At 39.3% G+C, this 22,836-nt stretch overlaps 1 protein-coding gene across 1 annotated transcript in view; it reads right to left on the minus strand.

The window, feature by feature from the left end:
- Window positions 1-22,836, minus strand: part of LOC124775060 (NFX1-type zinc finger-containing protein 1-like) — a 439,199-nt gene that overhangs the window by 137,577 nt on the left and 278,786 nt on the right. The window contains exon 10 of the mRNA XM_047249854.1: window positions 2,512-2,769. Within this exon, the coding sequence (XP_047105810.1) occupies window positions 2,512-2,769 (258 nt within the window). The remainder of the gene's footprint in view (window positions 1-2,511; window positions 2,770-22,836) is intronic.

The raw sequence follows: 22,836 nt of genomic DNA on the forward strand, positions 1-22,836 counted from the left end.
GCAAGCCTGATAAGCCTTATACAACTGGGGTGTGGCAGGTTCTCTAGAGGTTGCCCACTAATGACTGTTCAACCTAAACAGCCAGGGATCTGATCAAGGCCTTGAGACTGAGTTTTTATATATATCATCCTTGTAATCCAGGCTGTCAAGCCAAGACCCCTGTTCCCTATGCCACATAATGTTCCACCATCACGCAACCTTCCACCATCATGCTCCACAGTGGTCACTGGAGCATGCCCAGAGCTTCCAGTGATGGAGGACTGGTGGTGTTAAGTCCCCAGAAACCCTGGAGTGGCCAAGCCCGTACTCAGCAAATGAATGCTGAGCCCCTGAGGTCTGGGTACATTTATCTGTTTCATCTTTTGCATCAGCTATTCAGTATTGTCTAAGCTTCTGCTGCCTATGAAAGCATAATGTTCCTGTATACATCTCTAGCTACTTGATAAGCAGTTGCAGTTTAAACATTTATGACTGGACTCATTGGTATGTTCTGCTTATCAAGTTCTGAAAAGAAAAGATTATATTACGAGGGTTGTACCAAAAGTAAGGTTCTCAATGAGCTACAGCCTAGAGGGAAATGCTAGGCTAAATCTGACTACAGTGCCGTGCGCAGTGCTTAACCCACTCTCAAGCCCGCCCATCCGCGATTCACTACGTCGCTCAGAGTTGGCTTGGCAGCAGCTGGAGATGGAAGTATTGATCGCCGCTCACACCAAGAGTGAGATTTGAGAAGTAATCCAGTTTCTCCACGCAAGGAAGTTACCGCTATGGAGATTCATCAGCAACTGACTGAAATCTATGGTGAAGAGTGCATGTCTGTTTAGCACATCTGCAAATGGTGCAGGGCTTTTTTTCTGAGGGTCGCATGGATGTTCATGATAAAAAAGGGAGTTGAAGACTGCTGGTTTCGGATGCGACTGTCCAGAAGATAAGCAGTGAATTGCTCGAAGATCGGAGGGTCACTGGGGGTGAACTTGAAGCTTCCCACAGCACAATTGAAAGAACTTTAATGGAAAACATTGGGTTATTGCAAGATTTGTGCTTGCTAGGTCCCCCGGATGCTGACTGATGGACACAAGGAGAACGCCTTGACTTTGCTCACAAGTTTCTTTAACAATGTGAGGGAGGAGGCAACAAGGAGAAGTTATTGGACTCAATCATCATGGAAGATGAAGTGTGGGTGTTTCATTACACCCCCAAAACAAAACAACAATCTCGTCAGTGGTGTCACTCTGATTCACCACCACCAAAGAAGTTCAAAGAAACGCACTCGGCAGGAAAGGTTATGGCGACTGTGGTTTGGGATCAGAAGGGGGTACTTCTCATTGATCTCAACCTGGGATGACAATAAATTCAGACAGATATTGTGAAACACTGACCAAACTCCAGCGAGCAATCCACAATCGCCAGATAGGACGACTGACGGAGGGAGTAGTGCTTCTTCACGACAACACTCAAACCTACGTCACTTGTCAATCACAGGAGCTTTTGCAGAAATTTAAGTGCACTGGTATGCCCTGTCCCCTGTACAGCCCGGACTTAGCCCCCAGTGATTCTCACCTCTTCCCCAAGCTAAAGGAACACTTAGATCGCAAACGCTTCAAGAATGATGATGAAGTCCGAGCAGAAGTCACACGCTTCCTCAATAGGTTGGCAGGAGACTTGTTCGACTTAGGATTACAAAAGCTGGAGCACTGTCTTCAAAAGTGAGTCATAAAAAATGGAAACTGTGTTGAAAAATAGACATAGGTGTAAGCTTTTCAATGATGTATAAATTAATAACAACAAACAATGTTTTTTATTTGTAAAAAAAATGGGAACCTTGCTTTTGGTACAAAACTCGTAGATTAGATTCAGTTTTTGTTCTAGGCTGTCCTGACAACTACTAAGCAAAAACATTTTCAAAAACAATTATAATAACCTAGCAAACAAACATTAAGAAGTAATTAACTCTAGCAATATCACACCAAGCATATGCAAACAGACCAAAAAACCAATTTATCCTTTTGGGGCTAACATGTATGTTCTCGTAAGTAATATGCTGCAGCAAAATTCTGTCAGCTGCAGATGACTAACTGTACCAAAATATTATCTGTAGTGCAGATGACGCATAACTACATGAACAGTAAGTGTTATTATGGTACACATTTTGTTAAAATATTGTGAATATAATAGCCATAAAACCAAATTTGACTATTACTCGATAGTAAATAAAACAAACCCATTGTTGATGTTAAAATTTATCGCAACAGGCACGGGTGAAAAGAATAAACTGTGTTTGTTCAAGACATAATCCCATTCCAAAAGAGATTTACTTGAAAGCAAACAGAACAGAAGTGAGCTTTAACCTCAAGATGAATATGTATATTTATGTTTTTCAATTAAGAATGGTTTATATCATTCTGTTATATAGTGCTCTACTAAGTATCAGGAAATTCAAATAGCAATAAAAATGTTATTTCACTATCAAATGTAATTCAGCCATTTATTGGACTATACACAGACTCTCACCTTAACTTTGCAGCCGTCACACGGCTGGAAACACAGACGATGACACACGTGTCCACATGCCATTGTGCGTTTGCAGTCTCTGTCACATTTCACTTCAGATGGATCAGTACTACAACGTATCTTATGGGTGTGTCCACAGCTCAGCTGCACTTGGATTTCTACAGCACACTCTCCACAGTCCTCATAACATCTTTTGTTGCACTTATGATTCCTTTTGCAACCAGAATTACTTTTTTCACACTGTTTATAACATTTGTACTGTAAAGGAAATTAACTAATGAACATGACCAAAAAAAATAAAACTGTCATTTTTTAATATAGTGTTTTCTAGAAACCTAACTACATATTAAAAAATTGTCTTGGAAATCACTATGATAATTTCACTACAGCACAATTACTTGTGAAGTGTCCCGATGGATACAGCATTAGTATTTATCTACAATGCAAGCATTCAGTTCTGAGAAAGCAAAACTGAATCAACGGGACTTCATTAACTAGTAAGTGTGCCGTAACCAGGTCATTTGCTGTAACTGACTGAGTAATACCCAGTACAGAAATCAGAATGGAAATAAAGTTATTTTGAAGTACCAAATCACAACCTAAAATTGAAACGATTGAAATATGGCTAAGAGGGCTGACAGTCATAACAGGCAACTAGTTGTCTCCATCTCTAGGATATTTATATTGTAGCAGCTATTGTTGTGAACTGTCTCATACAATAAAATGTCCCTAATGAAATGATCACTCAACAGAAATTGAGAAAATATGAATGATGGTTAGCACATTTGCTCACTTATCGGACCACAGTTTCCTGACCTTTTAAGTGAGCATACGATTATCATATTTGATTATTCCCCAATAAAATGTCCTAGTACTTTTATGAGTTGAGGTCCTCAGATAATAGTAAAATTTTTGATAGGAGATGGGGAGCCATGTCCTACAGTAGCATTCTAAAGCCTTAAATCTGTTAGATATAAGAAAGAGTTGAGGGAGGGCTGGCAGTTTATTGTTCTACTAACTGATGAAGCGCACTGACAGTTGCAAAACTTTTGCGATGAGATGAGGGTACCAAAGCCTTGAATCTGTTAGTATACTATGAATTTGAGAGAGTGATAGCTGTCAGTTGATTAGTCGGCTGACACTGCCAGTTCTTCAGTGACATAACAAGCAGATGAGACTAACAACAGTTACAAGAAGTCAGTTTTCTGGAAATATGTTGAGAAGTGACATATCTGACTCATCATGTGATGAGATCACCTTCACAATGACCGCAATGATGTAAAGTTCTTGGCTAATTTGAATGAAGATTTTCAAGATCTAGTGTACACCAATGAACTAGAACAACTTGTGTTCTCCAATTTGCTGAAGTCCATCTATCTTTCCCAACATTTAACCCTTTGGCTGCTGCAGGTGCACATCTGGCTGGCCATGTCAAGCATACCCTTGAGGTCACCTAATTCATTTACCTGCACTAATAGCCATCTCTGTGGACTGCTGTCTGTGCCTGAGCTCTTCACTTGGCCGACCTCGCCCTGTGCTCGGTATATGGCACCAGGGCGGTCACAACTCACTGGCAGTCTCAGTGTGATCACCAACATTACAAATAAGCACAGTGTATCTGGATGCTTATACCATAGCTTTGAATCTGGAGATAAAGTGCTTGACAGACGCAATGTACACAAACTGTTTATGCTGCTAACATGTAACTCCTCACCAAAGGCTTTCTTTCAGTTGTAATTAGTTCTTGCGAAACATCATAAGGTCTCTGCATACATCAGAGTTTTATTTGACATATTGATACTTAAGATGCTTAATTATCAGCTTTTTGTATGTAACTTATGATGTAAATACTGGAGCATCCATAACGATCAGTGACGTTCATCTGTACTAGCGCAATACGAGGTGCATTCAAGTTCTAAGGCCTCCGATTTTTTTTCTAATTAACTACTCACCCGAAATCGATGAAACTGTCGTTACTTCTCGATGTAATCGCCCTGCAGACGTATACATTTTTCACAACGCTGACACCATGATTCCATGGCAGCGGCGAAGGCTTCTTTAGGAGTCTGTTTTGACCACTGGAAAATCGCTGAGGCAATAGCAGCACGGCTGGTGAATGTGCGGCCACGGAATGCGTCTTTCATTGTTGGAAAAAGCCAAAAGTCACTAGGAGCCAGGTCAGGTGAGTAGGGAACATGAGGAATCACTTCAAAGTTGTTATCCAGAAGAAACTGTTGCGTAACATTAGCTCGATGTGCGGGTGCGTTGGCTTGGTGAAACAGCACACGCGCAGCCCTCCCCGGACGTTTTTGTTGCAGTGCAGGAAGGAATTTGTTCTTCAAAACATTTTCGTAGGATGCACCTGTTACCGTAGTGCCCTTTGGAACGCAATGGGTAAGGATTACGCCCTCGCTGTCCCAGAACATGGACACCATCATTTTTTCAGCACTGGCGGTTACCCGAAATTTTTTTGGTGGCGGTGAATCTGTGTGCTTCCATTGAGCTGACTGGCGCTTTGTTTCTGGATTGAAAAATGGCATCCACGTCTCATCCATTGTCACAACCGACGAAAAGAAAGTCCCATTCATGCTGTCGTTGCGCATCAACATTGCTTGGCAACATGCCACACGGGCAGCCATGTGGTCGTCCGTCAGCATTCGTAGCACCCACCTGGATGACACTTTTCGCATTTTCGGGTCGTCATGCAGGATTGTGTTCACAGAACCCACAGAAATGCCAACTCTGGAGGCGACCTGTTCAACAGTCATTCGGCGATCCCCCAAAACAATTCTCTCCACTTTCTCGATCATGTCGTCAGACCGGCTTGTGCGAGCCCAAGGTTGTTTCGGTTTGTTGTCACACGATGTTCTGCCTTCATTAAACTGTCGCACCCACGAACTAACTTTCGACACATCCACAACTCCATCACCACATGTCTCCTTCAATTGTCGATGAATTTCAATTAGTTTCCCACCATGCAAATTCAGAAAACGAATGATTGCACGGTGTTCAAGTAAGGAAAACGTCACCATTTTAAGTATTTAAAACAGTTCTCATTCTCGCCGCTGGCGGTAAAATTCCATCTGCCGTACGGTGCTGCCATCTCTGGGACATATTGACAATGAACGCGGCCTCATTTTAAAACAATGCGCATGTTTCTATCTCTTTCCAGTCTGGAGAAAAAAAAATTGGAGGCCTTAGAACTTGAATGCACCTCGTAATTCGCTCGGAAACAACTATTGAGGGAAGTGTTTTGATGCCGAGACATACTTTTGAAGCTAATCACTATATTTTGAGCTCATTAACCCAATAAATTATCCCCAGGGAAACTTCAAACCAAAAAGTCAACTTTTTAAATTCTTTTTATACGGGACACAATTGAAATTATAAAATAAAAATAAATGAGGACATATACATTTTGCTTCAGAATTCGATAGGGAAATACTAAAGTTTCCACACTACCTAATTAAACATCACCTTTAATTCCTAATGACTTTTTGTGCATCAGAAAACTCAACTGACCATTGTCTAATGAAGTTAACCTTCATTTTATATTTGTCTCACTAAAATTCAAAAATGGCTTACCCAATTTGGATGATTCATTTTTTGTTTTTTTTTTGCGTTCATAATTATTAAGGCAAGATTTGTTTGAAAGAAAAGTTTGAAAAAGTTACCTGGAAAATTCTAGAAATACTGAAAGAGGTTTTTTCTATGGGATTTTCACAATTGAAACAATTGATATGAATAATTCTTTTTTCATTTTGTTCATTATGGTACTGGACTTGAAGTATGCAGTCTGTGTTTGTTGGCACAGACTGGATGTTTCACATGTTCGTACATAAGGTGCTTGTCAGCACAGTAACTCACCTGTACAGGCTCTTTAAGCTCATATAATTATGTGTTTTTATTTAGTTTTATTTTTATTTATATGCACTGTTATATTTCCCATTCTTCTTTCTCATACAAGCTTTGAACCGAAAATGGTGAAGTTATTTTTGTACATTTTTATTTTTTAAATTTTTAAATGATTTTTTCAGATGTAAGGGATGAATTTCATCTTCCAGATGTACCAACTTGGCTAAAGTTATTCTGTGTGAGGTATGCTACAACACACTAGCGTATACTGCATATTTTGCATTCATATTTTGTTTCTTGGCACACATTCTGTTTTGAGCAGACTGCACATCTATGCCATAGTCTGCATTTCTTGGACTGATCACTTGGAATGACATTTGGAAAGTGCCTTCTAGTAAAGCACACATGATTCTCATGATCAGAGCATCTTCTTTTCTTATATATTCTTTGTTCAGTAGCAAATTGTTCCACAAGTTTTGTACCAGACATAAATGGAAATCTGCTAATGGTATCTTTCTGGCTGTAACTGATCTATGAAGAGTGCGAGCATTCGAAACACAATGGTCCACAACATCAAAAAAATCTTTTTGTATAATTTTACGCAAATTCCAACTGAGCTTAAAAGCATGTCAGAGTGGTCTTCTGCGTCCATACTTGCATTGTAGCCGACAACAAGTTGAGGCCTCATTACTTTCACACTAGTCATCCTGTTTTCTTTCCTGTGTAACACATTTCTGTGGTGTTACATGTAGTCAACATCAACATTTCACTCTTGTTCCACCACTTGATGGCAAGCATTGTGTCAGATGATATAAATTCAACTTTTCCTCATTTCAATTTCTTCTGTAGCTTCAGAAAATTGCGCCTCCTGCTACATACAGTACCGCAGGCTGCTATCCTATGGTTTTGCAACCAGAGGAACAAGTCTGGACTTGCATACCAATTGTCAACATACAGAGTATGTCCACGTTCACAGTATAGCTTCATTAATGTTGCCGTTATACTGCCGGATTTCCACAAATTATGGACTTCAATTTCTGTTGTTAGTCCTGTGTATACAGTGAAATCCAAGACATATCCCATTTTACAGTAGCACAACATAAATGGCTTGATTCCGAATCTACTTCATTTCAAAGTAATAAATTGTTTAGAAGATAAGTGATCTTTAAACAACAATAAGTTCTAATCAACACGGGCATTTTGAATGGATTAAACACACTGTGGAATGCAATACGAACTGCATCAATTATTTTCCTAATTTTAAACACACTGTCACCTCCACGATTGGCAGAGTTATCACTAAAATGCAAAATTCTTAAAAGGAACATAAATTTGCCAAAAATTGGAGTGCTCAGAAGTACATCTCTGGACCAATTTCCCAATATTCTCAACTTTTTAACACAGGCCAAGAGAAGCCAAATACCAATGAAGCAATACAGTTCCTTAAAACCAGTATCTTTCCAGATGGACAGTCGAGAATGAACTGAGTCCGAAGTATTTGCCATGGTGAAAGTGTAAAATCACTTTGTTTTAAGTGCTATAAATTTCATCAGATTTTCTAATTGAAGTAGCACGAAAAATCAGGTGCTAGTTGGCAATTATGTACTGAGGAAGAGTTATCAAATGCATGCAGTGCTGGACTGAAATCACACTTTTGCCAGTCAAATTTGTCACTTAAGGTGTGGACTTCTGCGGATCGATTCATCTTCACTTTCAGAATCTGGTGAGCTCTACTAGGTGAATGTGGACAAACATTACTACAATATTCTTCTGAAGAATGATTAAAATCAGTACAGTCTCTGAAGATGCCACACTCACAGTCACTGTCACCCCTTGTGAGTATATACAGTATTTCTTCATCAGTGCAACCACGCCAATGTGCTCCCTAAAAATCCTGATGAATAGACAGAAAGCTAAACAACACACACACACACACACACACACACACACAAAGGCAGAATGCAGATGCAGATGATCACATGGACCAGCTAGCGTGAATGTCAAACAGCAACAGTGAAACTTCCTGGCAGATTAAGCCATGTCTCCGCAATAGCCTTTCTTTCAGGAGTGCTAGTTCTGCAAGATTCCCAGGAGAGCTTCTGCAAAGTTTGGAAGGTAGGAGACGAGGTACTGGCAGAAGTAAAGCTGTGAGGACGGGGCGTGAGTCGTGCTTGGGTAGCTCAGTTGGTAGAGCACTTGCCCGCGAAAGGCAAAGGTCCCAACTTCGAGTCTCGGTCCGGCACACAGTTTTAATCTTCCAGGAAGTTTCATATCAGCGCACACTCCGCTGTAGAGTGAAAATTTCATTCTATCAAAAGTGAAATCCGACAGAAATACTGCTGAAAGCTTAACAACACCACAGAAGCAGAATACAGATGATCACATGAACCAGCTAGCACGAAAGTCAAACAGCAATTGCTGGAAATGCTGCTGACTGGCTATAGATGTCTGCAGAACCATAAGTAGTGGAACTGGCTGATGGTAAAAGCCGTCTCTGAGATTAAGGTACCGGCCACGCCGAGATGATGAATGTCGTCTGCAGCACCCATGGGAAATACCACTGCAGTGGCTAATGATGTGTACAGCCCTTGCAGAATGGTGGGGTGTGGCAGGATTTCCCATCTGCAGCACTCAAAGGGTTAATCTAGAAACACCTGTAACGTCATAAACTGCATTTATGCATTGACAGGATCCTACTTCTCCATAGTCACTGACACTGACACAGAGCAAGCAATGCATTACCCTTTGGGATCTCTTGCCTCCACACAACTAACTGAGGTTTCCTACCAATATAAGCTGTCTTTATTCCCTCGATTCCATTCATAGTTCCTTTCATGTTTAAGCACCTTAAGTTTCTGGTAATACATGACACTAAACAAGGTCAAACTTCCCAAGTGGTTAGTTCTATCTGGAGAGCCACTGTTTCGGACATAGTCAGCTTTGTCTGGTTTGATCCTAAGTATCAAGTGGAAACAACATGTACTTAAAAAGTGGGAGAGGGGGCAAATAGAGGGGAGTAAAGGTGTCAGACACTTCCAACATATTTTTTCGGTAGAGCTGCACTTGGATTTTCAAATTGTATTAAAGATGAGCAACCAGATAGTAATCAATAAAACCCTCCAGTAGACTTTTCCATTCATTATAGTTTTCAGTTACACATGCATTCACATTACCCCTGCATGTTTTCCAATTTTACGTGCTCAAATTCTGACAGATTGTCATCTCTGGCTTTTCTTGCCTCTTCAAACCAGGGAAGAATTTCCTTCATCCATGTATCAAATATTCAACTGCTTACATATCCTAGTCACCTGCATTTTGTTTTCATTACAGTCACAATTATGTTTTTGATTCCACTCTGTTTCCCCATACATTTGTTTGTTCTCCTGTTTCCCCTTGTAATTCCTGACAAATATTGCACCATGCCTCATAGAGCAACCCACAATTTTTAAATGGTTTTCACAATTAAAAGTTTATACTACATGAGCATATCTTAACTGACACATCAAATACATCAAAAGATTAAATTTGAAAAATATATTTAGTTTACCAAAAGCACTTCATATTATTTCAAATACATCAAAAGGTTAAATTTGAAAAACATATTTAATTTACCAAAAGTACTTCATATCCTTTTATTTCTTTTGCTGTCGTAACCGAAAGACATCACAGAGTTTTATTTTCACATAGTTAATTTGCATTATTTTCTTCCCAATAGGTTAAGGTCACACAGTATCTTTATGGTACATGGTCGAGTCACATTCATGTGAACACTGCCTATTGTGGCGATAACAGTTCTGAATGTATCACGGAATGTAACTGTGTCATCCGAAGCAGCACCTCCTTGAATCTCAATTGAGCTTGAACTGACCACCTTGTGCAACTACTAAGACTGACGATACTCTAATCCATCTCCCCTAAATTTATGATGTCCAGGAGTTAACTGGAGCCAGGAATACTTACTTTTCTTCAAACTGGCTGAACACTACATTCACACATGCAAGGAATTAACCCAAACCTACAACATTATGAATAATCACCCATTAGCTCAGATCAAAGAGATTAGCACTGATAAAATATTCCCCTAAACAAATTGGACAATTCATGATGAGTTTATACCTAACAATGCAATGGCACTTAATGCACAGTACACAAAATCCATTGGCAGAGCACAATAACTCGCATCAGATCAAATGCGAAACAAAAAACACGCAAATGTAGCTAAACACTTACAAAATATGTAAACAAAGCAACATTGGCAGTTAAAACCAAATGAAAGGGAATACAACTGTTTTAACTTTCACCTCCTTAGTACTGACAGCAATTGTCTGCAATAATACGGACTATGACATAAGCCAATGAGTTTGCAAAATTGTTATGATTATGGAAAGAAATAAGTTTATGGACGAAATTAGGTTTTAACTACCGTTATGAACATTATTATTGAATGAGAAATCAAACAAAATTCCAATACGACAATTATGTAAAATTAATCACCATGAAAAGTTTCTCTTGCTTATGCATACTGAGCTTTTACAGCATGATTTGAATAATATTGTTTGTACTTTCCCTCAGTCAATGTTCTTTCAAAACACTTTCCACTTGGCTGATGCTGTCAGCGAGTTGTCAGCATCCTCCTCGTTAGTCCATGATCATTGAGCATGTAATCCAATAAGTGGCATTGCCTTACTGAGCTCCTGAATCAGGGGCACCTGTTACAAATCTAACAGGAATGCTTGATGATGGCAGAATTAATTCCAATTTGTGTATCTAAATGCTGTGACAAACATAAGACATTTTTCTTCCCATTAAAGCATAACATAACCTGATGTCATAATGTTTGTTACATACATTAGCCACAGTTTGCAGATGTATGGTTTACAATTGTGCTGCGGTACTTTTCACAGTATATCTATATGTATTACGAAAGTAAATCAAGTCAATTGTACTATAAATCATTAGTCTGTTGTTCAAACAGAACAATAAGTACTGTGCGCAACTGTCTACACAATCACTTCAATTATGCAGCAATCAGCACATCATATATTCACAGTTAAGTTCTTCATATCAATGCAACATCTGTTCAGAATATTCTGGAACTTGGCCCACAAAATTTTACTGCACTTACCTTTTACTTATTGTGCATGGTCTCCTTCAAACTACTCTCTTCCTCAATTGATACACCACTCCCAATGCCGTTTTCACTTCCGGAATCAGTCTTGATATGGCTCTTGCTGGACTGCGCGAAGCGCCGTCTGTGAATTTTCTTTTATCTTGTCTATCATTGCAAATCTCCATTCTTTCAATGGGGTTATCAACTTTAGAAATAAAAAAAGGCTGCAGAGAAAAGGTCTGGGGAGAATGAAGGATGAGGCAGCACAGTGATTTCGTTTTTTGTGCAATAGTCACGCACAACAGGGAGGAACGTGTGGGTGCGTTATTGTTATGTAAAGTCATGAATTGTGTCACCACATTTCAGGCCATTTCCTTCTCACATTTTCTCACAGGCATTACAACCCATCCCTATGGTACCAGTGATTAACAACTTGTCCCTGTCACACGAATTCATGATGTACTAATCCTTCAAAGTCAAACAAAACTATCAGCATGACTTTGACATTTGACCTGACCTGATGAGCTTTTTTTTTGTCTTGGAGAACCTTTCCTGACCCATTGTGGTGCTTGAACTTTGGTCTCAACACATTAACTGTAGATCCACATCGTATTACCAGTTATGATTCTCTTAAGGAACTTATCATTGTCATTTGCATGATCCAAAAGGTCTTCACAGATTGTGAGGTGAAGGTCTTTCTGGTCTTGACTCATGAGCAGTGAAATGAACTTGGCGGCAGCACGATGCGTTTCAAGATGCTGTGTCAGGATTTCATGATATGATCCAATTGAAATGTTACATTCTTCTGCAATTTCTCGGATAGTCAATCTTCAATTGGCACCCATAATTTCATTGATGTTCCTCACATGAGGATCATTGGTAGACATCGAAGGGCGTCCTGAATGAGGGTCACCTTTAACTTCCGTCCGGAGATCTTTTAACTATGTGAACCATTTGTAGCACCAAGTATGGCATAAGCACACATCACCATAGGCTTCCTGCATCATTTATTATGTTTCTGTAAGGGTTTTCTCGAGTTTCGTGCAAAATTTAATGCAGTTGAATTGCTCCTCTAACTCTGCCATCTCGAAATTCATAAACTTTGCGATACAATTTTCTAGTCAATACAGCACTGAACAATAACTAATAACAGACACAATACACATTAAACACAAATGTGTGCAGGGATGCCAACTGAATTTTGCACCTACACAACATTGGCGCAAAATTACAAATGTTCCAGAATTTTTTGAACAGACCTCGTATATGACATAAAAATGTGTAACCACATTTTCTGTTCCATCCTACAGTCCATGGTATGCACTAAACAGTGTGGTGTCACCGCCAGACACCACACTTGCTAGGTGGTAGCTTTAAATCGGCCGCAGTCCATTAGTACATGTCGGACCCGCGTGTCGCCACTGTGTGATCGCAGACCAAGCGCCACCACAAGGCAGGTCTTGAGATACGGACTAGCACTCGCCCCAGCTGTACGGACGACGTAGCTAGCGACTACACTGACAAAGACTCGCTCATTTGCAGAGCAGATAGTTAGAATAGCCTTCAGCTAAGTCAATGGCTACGACCTAGCAAGGCGCCATTAGTAACATTGCATGTATCTAAAGAGTCTCACTTGTATCGCCACAATCTCCAGATGTACCAAAAAGGATGGATTAAAGTTAAGTATTACAGAAGCTACGTACTTTTCTTTATAGCATTCATTACGTATCGTGTTTCAGACCTCACGCCATCCTGCTTTAGCTAAACGCGTGCCTTTCGGCTACCTCTCATTGTGTCTAGGCTGTCTTGTCTAGACACAACAAACAGTTTGTGCTCTCTACAGTCAAAAACAGTATCTTTATGGCATGCACAAGCTTGCCGGTCTGCATATCAAAGTTGTATATTTAATGAGTCAATACACAGTTCCTGCAAATGAGCAACATGACACGTAAAGTAACTAGTTGCTTAATCATAGTACACATTTAGCACTCTCCAAACACTGACATTTTTCACCAGCCACGAAAACAATGTGTAGCAGTATTATGTGGCACAACAATCAACTCCAGTCTCTTCTTCTCACTCCCAACTCTTTGTTGATGCCTTCTATTTCTACTTCTCATATGATTCCGCTTCACATAACATTTTCAAAAATTCTGATCATACTGATTAACAGCTTTATACAAAATCATAATTTCATATTGTGTCCACAGAAAATGAACTCAAATAATACGTTAGCAGATAAGAAAGTATACAACATCAGAACAATTGAAAATGGCAATCAGATTCTTAACAACTACATTATGGAAACAGAAACATAATTACACAAAGAATTATATTTACAAAACTCATTCTGAAATAACCTTTTTCATGTATGAGAAAAATAAAGCAGGAAAGAAGTAAAAGAAAATATTGTAAAATACAAAAAAAAATTGTATATCTGCCTGTAATGTTATCTTCACACTATGTTCAATGTCAGCGTGCCGTAACCAGACACAGACAGCACGTGGAAACGCTTGACACTGGAGGGCGTATAAAGCATGTTGGGGTGACGTGGAAAAAATTTCAGTTGCTGTCACGAAGCAGAAATGGCTCTGCGACAATCGTCCTAAGGGTCCAGGCCAGAGGAGGGAGTGTTAAGGTTTGCAGAATGTTTTGGTGGCATTCCCTAAGTGATCTCGTCATTTTGGAAGGCACAATGGATTAACAGAAGTATGCATCTACCCTTGGGGACCACATCCACCCATACATGCAGTTTGTTTTTTCCTCGGCTGGAGCCGGCCGGTGTGGCCGTGCGGTTCTAGGCGCGTCAGTCTGGAACCGCGTGGCCGCTACGGTCGCAGGTTCAAATCCTGCCTCGGGCATGGATATGTGTGATGTCCTTAGGTTAGTTAGGTTTAAGTAGTTCTAAGTTCTAGGGGACTGATGACCAATGATGTTCAGTCCCATAGTGCTCAGAGCCATTTGAACCATTTGAACCTCGGCTGGATGGCACCTACCAGCATGACAATGCAACGAGTCACACAGCTTGCAGTGTATGTGTGTGGTTCAAAGAGCAGCAGGATGAGCTTACTGTAATACCTCGGCCACCATACTCCCTGGATTAAAACCCAATCACGAATCTGTGGGACCACGTCAATTAGGCTGTTTGCACCATGGATCCTCCACCAAGAAACCTGGCGGAGCTGGCCATGGTGCTGGAGTTACTATGGCTCCACATACCTATTCGCACCTTGCAGAATCTCTCTGACACTCTTACTAGATGTCCACACTACAGAAGTGGGTGTTCAGTATTGACAGATGTTCACATTCATGTCACTGGACCATGTACTGAAACTGATTTTCAGGTCTACACTAAAACCTGTTCTATTAACTTCCTTAATTTCTTGTGATTTATCTCCACTAGAGGCAAACGGTACACCATTATCAGCAAAACGAAGGCAATTCAGATATATTCCATCTTCATTTATCCATGTTAAGAAACTGAAAACTTCCTCTAAGAACACACAGAGTGGTTGTTCTGGGATTATGAAATCTCATAGGAGGACTCTTCTCTAAATTTTGAATTTCGCACTATTCTTAAAAACTCTAAATGCAATTTGTGACATTGATATACCTACTCATCAGTACACTAACTTATGTTGAATGAGTGCCTTGTCTGTGAAAAATTGTCAGTACAGATTTGGTTGAAAATGAGTCTAAAGCTTTTTCAAAATCTATAAATCCAACAAAAGTCAAAATTCATATTCACTGCATTGTTCTCTGGCTATGTGTGAGACTTGCAGATTGCCAATAGTGCAATATAGACTTCTAAATCCAGCTTGTCCGTCTCCCTGACTGTAACTTTTTCCTCATTGCTTGGTGATAAATATTATGGAATACTTTGTACATTAGAAATAGTTGACTGATAAATCCATGTTTGTTTGCTTTGCTTCTCTCTTTTCTTGTGACAGAGTAGAAATAAACTATTGATACAGTTAAGTGGACTTGATCTTACAACTTTGGCATTGATGGATGAAGAAATGTCATTGGCAGAGAAAACACACATCAGCTTTAGCAGCTCAAAGGCAATTGTAACTGCACCACATTACTATTGATTAACAATGTTGGTCGCCAGCCACAGAACAGGAGAAAATCAGTTCTCTTCCGGCAGTCACTTCAAACAGATGATCAACAGTTATACCATGCCATCATCTTTTCATTGCGACTGCAGTGGAGTCAAAATACTCTGCTGAATATCTTGTACAGCCCTGGTGTACAGCCACTGACTCTTGTCAGCAGTGCTCAACTTCAGGCAATGTCTCAGACATTGAGAGGGAATGAAGTTTTCCATGATTTTATCGTAATAATTCTGGTTAAAGTTAGTTGGCTGGTTGGAAATTCCTGTACCACACTTGTCTATAAATGAACAAGCATGATGAATTTTGAATTAGTGGAAATTTGGTTGGAAGTTAGGTAAGATCATCATCTCAATAATTAAAGTTATATTTGTTTAGTATCAATGTTACTCCAGATCACATTCTGTTGTTGTTCGGTTTGCCTGTCTCAGGTGTTCCTTTTGGGCTTGGGTGGTGATGAGAGTAGTCGAGCTGTGTCTGATGTCATCACAAGTACAGGAAAGAGACCTCCACGCTGTAACGCTGTACACTGCTCCTAGGAATATCAACGACTGAATGTCCGATGGACATCTAAACTGATACTTGCTTTTAATGGCACTTGTTTTATCACTTAAATGTTACATTCATTCCAAGTAAGAGTCACTGTACATAAGAGAAGAATAAATAATATGTTTCTCTTCAAGTTATTTATATTACACTGCTGCAACGTCAATGGAAAAATGCTCTTGTGTTAGCTCACACAAATAGTTGTTTATCACTGAGTGAAGTCTATGACAAGAAATGAATCTAAAAACTTCATTTGTCATTTACTTTTATAAAAAGATTATGCACTGTATTTTGGGTGTATTAATTTGTATTGCAGACATTTCAGGGTGGCAAGGTGGTCACATAAGACAGCTGTGTGCTTCATGATTGATACATAGTTGCCAGTTCTCTGACTGACCTATCTTTTACGATCTCCACAACAATGATCAAAATTCCACAGATACAGATAATGGAGAAAGGGAATAGACACATTTTAATGTTTTAGGATGCTCTCATGAAATGTCTTAGCATAGCCCATAAGCAACAGGATGTTGACACGAGCACAAGTGCCAGTACAGAAAGTAAGTTACAGAATACCCAAGTATTCTTGAGCAAGAAGGGGTAAACTTCCCAACTGACATACTATGAGACTTTTTCATTTACTAAAGACTGAGAAGATTCAACCTTGTGCGTACCATCCGTAGACAAATGCAGCACTCAAAAGAATACACAGAACACTAACACAATATCGATATCTTTATGAGGGAACTAAACAGAAAAACTTGGTTGAATGGGTCAATTTTGTCTACATCATCACACCACATTCTTTGACTAGGGTCACCCCATTTTAGATATTTTTTGAGAGGGTATGCAATATCCCGGGATCCTACAGGAGGATCTGGCCAAAGTGCAGAATACAGTGCTTACCTAATGTAGCTCAAGGAGGGAATGTGCCAGATGCATCAAATGGCAAGGAATTTTAATAAGGAATATAAGGGAAGAATAAAGAATACCATGATTGCACACAAAACATCAAAATTTTTAGGACCGAAGACAGAGCATTATTATGTAACAAAAGTGTGACACAAGGGTGGTTAGAAGTTAACAAGCCCCTGGAGGAACCTTTTCATGTTGTGGCGAATCAAGGACCGAATACAGAGCTCCAATCAACAAATAAAAATTTATAATGATGCATGGACACAGATGAAAGGAGTTCTTTCCACTTCAGGCATGTGAGGCTGCGATAAAATCAAGTTGATGTGTTCTGCCATACAGAGGTGAAAGAATGGGCTAATTTTTTTCTTAAATCTCATTAAGGTCACATAAAAGATTAATAGAGACTGATACTAAGTGAGCTAATTGGAAAACACACACTTCCATCTATGAATCAGTATCCATCAGCAGCCTCATAACCATACAAGTGATTATTATACATATGAAACACAGCTTCCAGTGCAGAAAGTTACAAGAAGAGAAGTATTATGATCATATGCACGTGAATTGTGATCTGGCTCATGGAAAAATCTCACAAGAAGTGCAACACCCTAAGCCAAATTCTTCCACACCACAGATCTTTGTCACAGGATCTGCAGGATCGAAGATGAAAGAGAGAAAAGATGTAACTATATATTGTGCATATCTACTTTTACATCTACACCCATAGCCAGCAAACTACTAAAGTGCATGGCATTCACTTATAGAGTGTAGGAAGAACAACTGTTTGAATGCCTCTGTCTGTGCTGCAATTACTGTATTCTAACCTTGCCTTCACAATCCCCCTTAGGGGTTTAGAGTATATTCCTAGAGTCATCATTTAAAGCTGGTTCTTGAAACTTTGTTACTAGAATTCCTCAGAATAGTTTACATCTATCTTCAAGAGTCTTCCATTCCAGTTCCTTCAGTATCTCTGTGACACTCTGCCAGGGACCAAACAAACCTGTGACCATTCGTGCTGCCCTTCTCTGTACATGTTCAATATTCTCTGTTAGTCCTATTTGGTATGGGTCCAACACACTGGAGTAATATTCTAGAACCGTTTGCACAAGTGATCTGTAAGTAATCTCCTTTGAGGACTGATTGCACTTCCCCAGTATTCTACCACTAAACTTAGGTCTTCTACCTGATTTACCCGCAAATGAGCCTATGTGATTATTCCATTCCATATCCCTACAAACTGTTACAAGCAGGTATTTGTATTGAGTTGGCTGATTCAAACTGTGACTCATTGATATTATAGTCACAGAATACTACACTTTTTCCATTTTCTGAAGCGCACAATTTTACATTTCTGAACATTTGTAGCAAGTTTCTGATCTATCACCACTTTGAAATCTTATCACGATCTGAATGAATATTTATGCAGTTTCTTTCAGACAGTGCTTCATCAGAGATAACTGCATCATCTGCAAAAAGTCTGAGGTTATTATTAATGTTGTCTGCAAGGTCATTGATATACAAAATGAAAAGCAAGCATCCCTACATACCTTCCTGGGGCACACCCGAAGGTACTTCTACATCTGATTATGAATTTCCATCCACGATGACAATCTGTGTCCTCCCTATCAAAAAGTTCTCAATCCAGTCACAAATTTCACTTGATACCTCATATGACTGTACTTCTGACAATAAGTGTAGTTGTGGTATTGACTCAAATGCTTTTCAGAAATCAAGAAATACTACTTTTTGCTTGACACATATGTGAGACACTAATGCAGATTTGGGGACCGGAGATAATATACTTAGCAAATAGCTTTGTACACAGATACCACCACATGGCTTTGGAACATAAATTAAGAAACCAAATTAGAGGCATGGGAACTTGGGTAAAGAGACCCACTTGCAGCTGGTATTACGTAATCCCTATAGCAATGGGGCTGCTGGTTCAATGGGGCTGCTGGTTCATGATCTTGAAGCAGTAATGACAATGTAACCATGGCCAACACACTGCAGTGAGATATGACTTGTCAGTTTAAAAACAGTAACCACAAGCAATGAAACACGCAATGTAGCCTGTTGCTGTGGTACATTCTCTCAAAAGCTGTCTGCCAGTTTAAGATACTGTCAGCACACTTTGGCAAATCAAACATGGTTTTCTGGATGCTTAGAAACATGCTCTTTTCAACTGTCATTAGTTTGAAATCAGTTACTGAAAACAAGTTTTCTATTAGAAAATTGATCATTATCAATTTCTTGAATTCTTACGAAAATCAAGTTTTGAACTGACATTGTAGAAATGTGGAAGGCAGTATGTGAATTATATTTTATATTTGAAAACTTTATGTGTGAATCATATTTTATATTAGAAAACTTCATGTTGTTAAGTTTTTGTGTCCCAAGTTTATCATGTATTTAATCAATGAGACATAAGAAGCCAAAGTTAAAATTTCATTCGCAGTGTGATTTTTTATGGTTGTTTTGCCTCAATTTATGTAGTATTGTTAGCCCATATTAGAAATTAGACCACTGTTCTGGAAGGATTTTAAAACATTGTGTTGAATGGATATACTTGTGCTACAGAGCTACTGTGTATTACGTTTCAACCTCATTACATGTTTACGAGTTACAAGAATCTGTAGTTTACATTTTTTCGTGCCGCGATTTACATGCCCAACTTCCATTCAAATTATCTAGCATTGTTAGCCTGCACTGGATAATCAAATACACTGTGTTTTGTGGTTAAAAACCATGATTTCAAATTTTTGACCTTTTTACAAACTCTTCAACTTCGTGCTAAACTTAATCAGTTCAGGAAAGTGGCAAATAAATGAAAATTTGTATTTGAGACCCTTGTGTTGTTGGGTTACTGAATTTCTGTTCAACAGTAGGAAGCAAGAAGGTGCTTAAAACATCAATGTAGGCCTGTGCTGTGATAGTGACACACAAAACAACAAGGGGTGCAAGCCCCCTCCATGAAAAACATAACCACACCATAACACCACTGCCTCCGAATTTTACTGTTGGCACTACACACGCTGGCAGATGACGTTCACTGGTCATTCGCAATACCCAAACCCTGCCATCTGATTGCCACATTGTATACTGTGATTCGTCACTCCACACAACGTTTTTCCACTGTTCAATCATCCAATATTTATGCTCCTTACACCAAGCGAGGTGTTGTTTGGCATTTACCGGCATGATGTGTGGCTTATGAGCAGCCGCTTGACCATGAAATCCAAGTTTTGTCACCACCAGCCTAACTGTCATAGTACTCGCAGTGGATTCTGATGCAGTCTGGAATTCCGTTGTGATGGTCTGGACAGATGTCTGACTATTACAAATTATGACCCTCTTCAAGTGTCTGCTGTCTCTGTCCAGTAAACAGACGAGGTCGTATTGTACGCTTTTGTGGTGTACATGTCCCTTCACGATTCCACTTCACTATCACTTTGGAAACAGTGGACCTAGCGATGTTTAGGAGTGTGCAAGTCTTGCGTGGAGACGTATGAGACAAGTGACACCCAATCACATGACCACATTCGAAGTCCAAGAGTCCCGCGGAGCACCCCATTCTGCTCTCTCACGGTGTCGAATGACTGCTGAGGTCACTGATATGGAGTATCTGGCAATAGATGGCAGCACAATGCACCTAATATGGAAAACATTTGTTTTTGGGGGTGTCTGGATACTTTTGATCACATAGTGTGTATACCAAGTTTCACATTCATTGTATCTTTAGTTCCCGAGACAGAAGAAGCCAAACTTCGGCATTTTTTCGAGCGTAAATTTTTTCGGGAGACTTTGCCTCAAATTTTCTAGCTGAATATTGATCATAAAATTCTTTTCATTATTATTCTTACGAGAATGCACAAAGTTGTGCAAGATGGCCAAATTTAATTTCTTTCAACAAAATATTGCCTGAGATACAACAGCTCAAAGTTGACAGAAATTCACGCTCACTATGCGCAAAGTTGCGCATGAAGTCAAGCAAATGACTGTGTCTCAGACAGTATTGTTTTGACAAATGTTAAACTTTTGCGATGTTCATTTTTGGGACATGTGCCAATGTTCACATAAAATTTCAATGAAATCTGAGATGGTCAAGCTGGAAGGCAGAGGTGAGTTGATATGGAATGACCCATCAAGGATACTGTACAGTATTGTGGATCATTTCTACTCCCCTTCTTGTAAACGAGTGTGATCTTTGCATTCTTCCAACTACTGGGCACAGTTTTTTGTTCAAGGAATCTGCGAAAGTTATAGTTAGAAGAGGGGCTAACTCAGCCACAAATTCAACATAGAATGTGACAGGAATTCTGGTTGGCCTTGGAGCTTCGATCAATTTTAACGATTTCAGCTGTTTCTCAACACCACTGACACTAATACTGATTTCACTCATCTTTCAGTGGTATGAGGATTAAATTTTGGCAGTTCTCCTGGGCTGTCCTTTGTAAAGTGACATTTGAAAATGGAGATATGCATTTTAGCTTTTGCTTTGCTAGCCTCAATTTCAATTCCTGTCTCATTCGCTACAGATTGGACATTCACACTGATGCCATTAACAGCCTTCACATACGACCACAATTTCTTTTGGTTCTGTGACAGATCATTTGACAATATTCTGCTACTGTAGTCATCTAAGTCTTCACACACTGCTCTCTTGGCAGCCAAATGTGTTTCATTCCACATCTCTCTATCTATAGCTCTATGCTTTGTTTTACACCCATTATGTAGTTGTCTTATTTCTTTAGAAATTTCTTTACAGTGACAGTGAGATTGTAACATGTCACCAATAAAATGAAATATTCCACATCCTTGGCCGACGAAAGATGTTGATGGTTAAGATAGTTAGTGATAGGATGTACCCCATTTTTGGGAGGTTTTTGATGGTTTGTGCAGATCACAGTCGTACCGATCTTGTGTTATCGGTGATGAGGGCTGCAGACTGAAGAGCATGGAGTTTATGTGACCTCCATGATGTCAAATGAATCAGTGCCAAAAAGACAGCTGATGCTCAGATTTTATTGTAATAATTGGTTAGAGTCTCTCGTGAGGTGCATTCATGCAAACACATAATCAGAATTTTATGCCTATATTGTCAATCACTTAGAAGAAGTTAAAATTGTATGAAATAATAAATACATTGAGATCAACCAGGATGTTTAATTCCACTAGATAGAAGAAAAAGTCTTTCACAACATTGACGCTGTGGATTGTAGACCACGGGGGAGAAGCTTGTTCATAATCAACGGCACTGTGTAGAAACACTCTTGTAGCATTGATATTGTGTGGCAACCGAAGGCCACTCCTATCACCCCTATTAGGAAAATAAAACGAAACATTTCATTTGGTAACTTCAGTGAAGAATGTGAAGATAAGGTGCAAAGAAAGAGACGAAAAGAAGGTTTTATGTGACAATTTCATGAAAATATCTGAGAATATACATTTTTGTCAAGGACAACAAGAGTTAAGAATAGAAAGTCTAGCATTCCACAAGCTATGCAGTTATATTCAAATTATTCAAATATTAAAGAAGAAGACATCTGTGTTTGACTTGAGAAAAAGAAGAAATGTTTGGATAATTGGAGGATATAAATTGTGGTTGTCTTGAGTAACAGAGTCAACCATTACATTATTGTGCATGTTTACGAAAGTGTAAATAATAGTCACACACTGACAATTCAAGTTTCAACAAAGAATTTATATTGTAGTCCTAGAAGAAGACTATCAATTTTATACCAACTGATAGACCTCAAGAGAGCAGTTCAACTTAGCATGCTG

The sequence above is a fragment of the Schistocerca piceifrons genome, chromosome 2, assembly GCF_021461385.2.
Source record: "Schistocerca piceifrons isolate TAMUIC-IGC-003096 chromosome 2, iqSchPice1.1, whole genome shotgun sequence".
NCBI classification, from domain to species: domain Eukaryota; kingdom Metazoa; phylum Arthropoda; class Insecta; order Orthoptera; family Acrididae; genus Schistocerca; species Schistocerca piceifrons.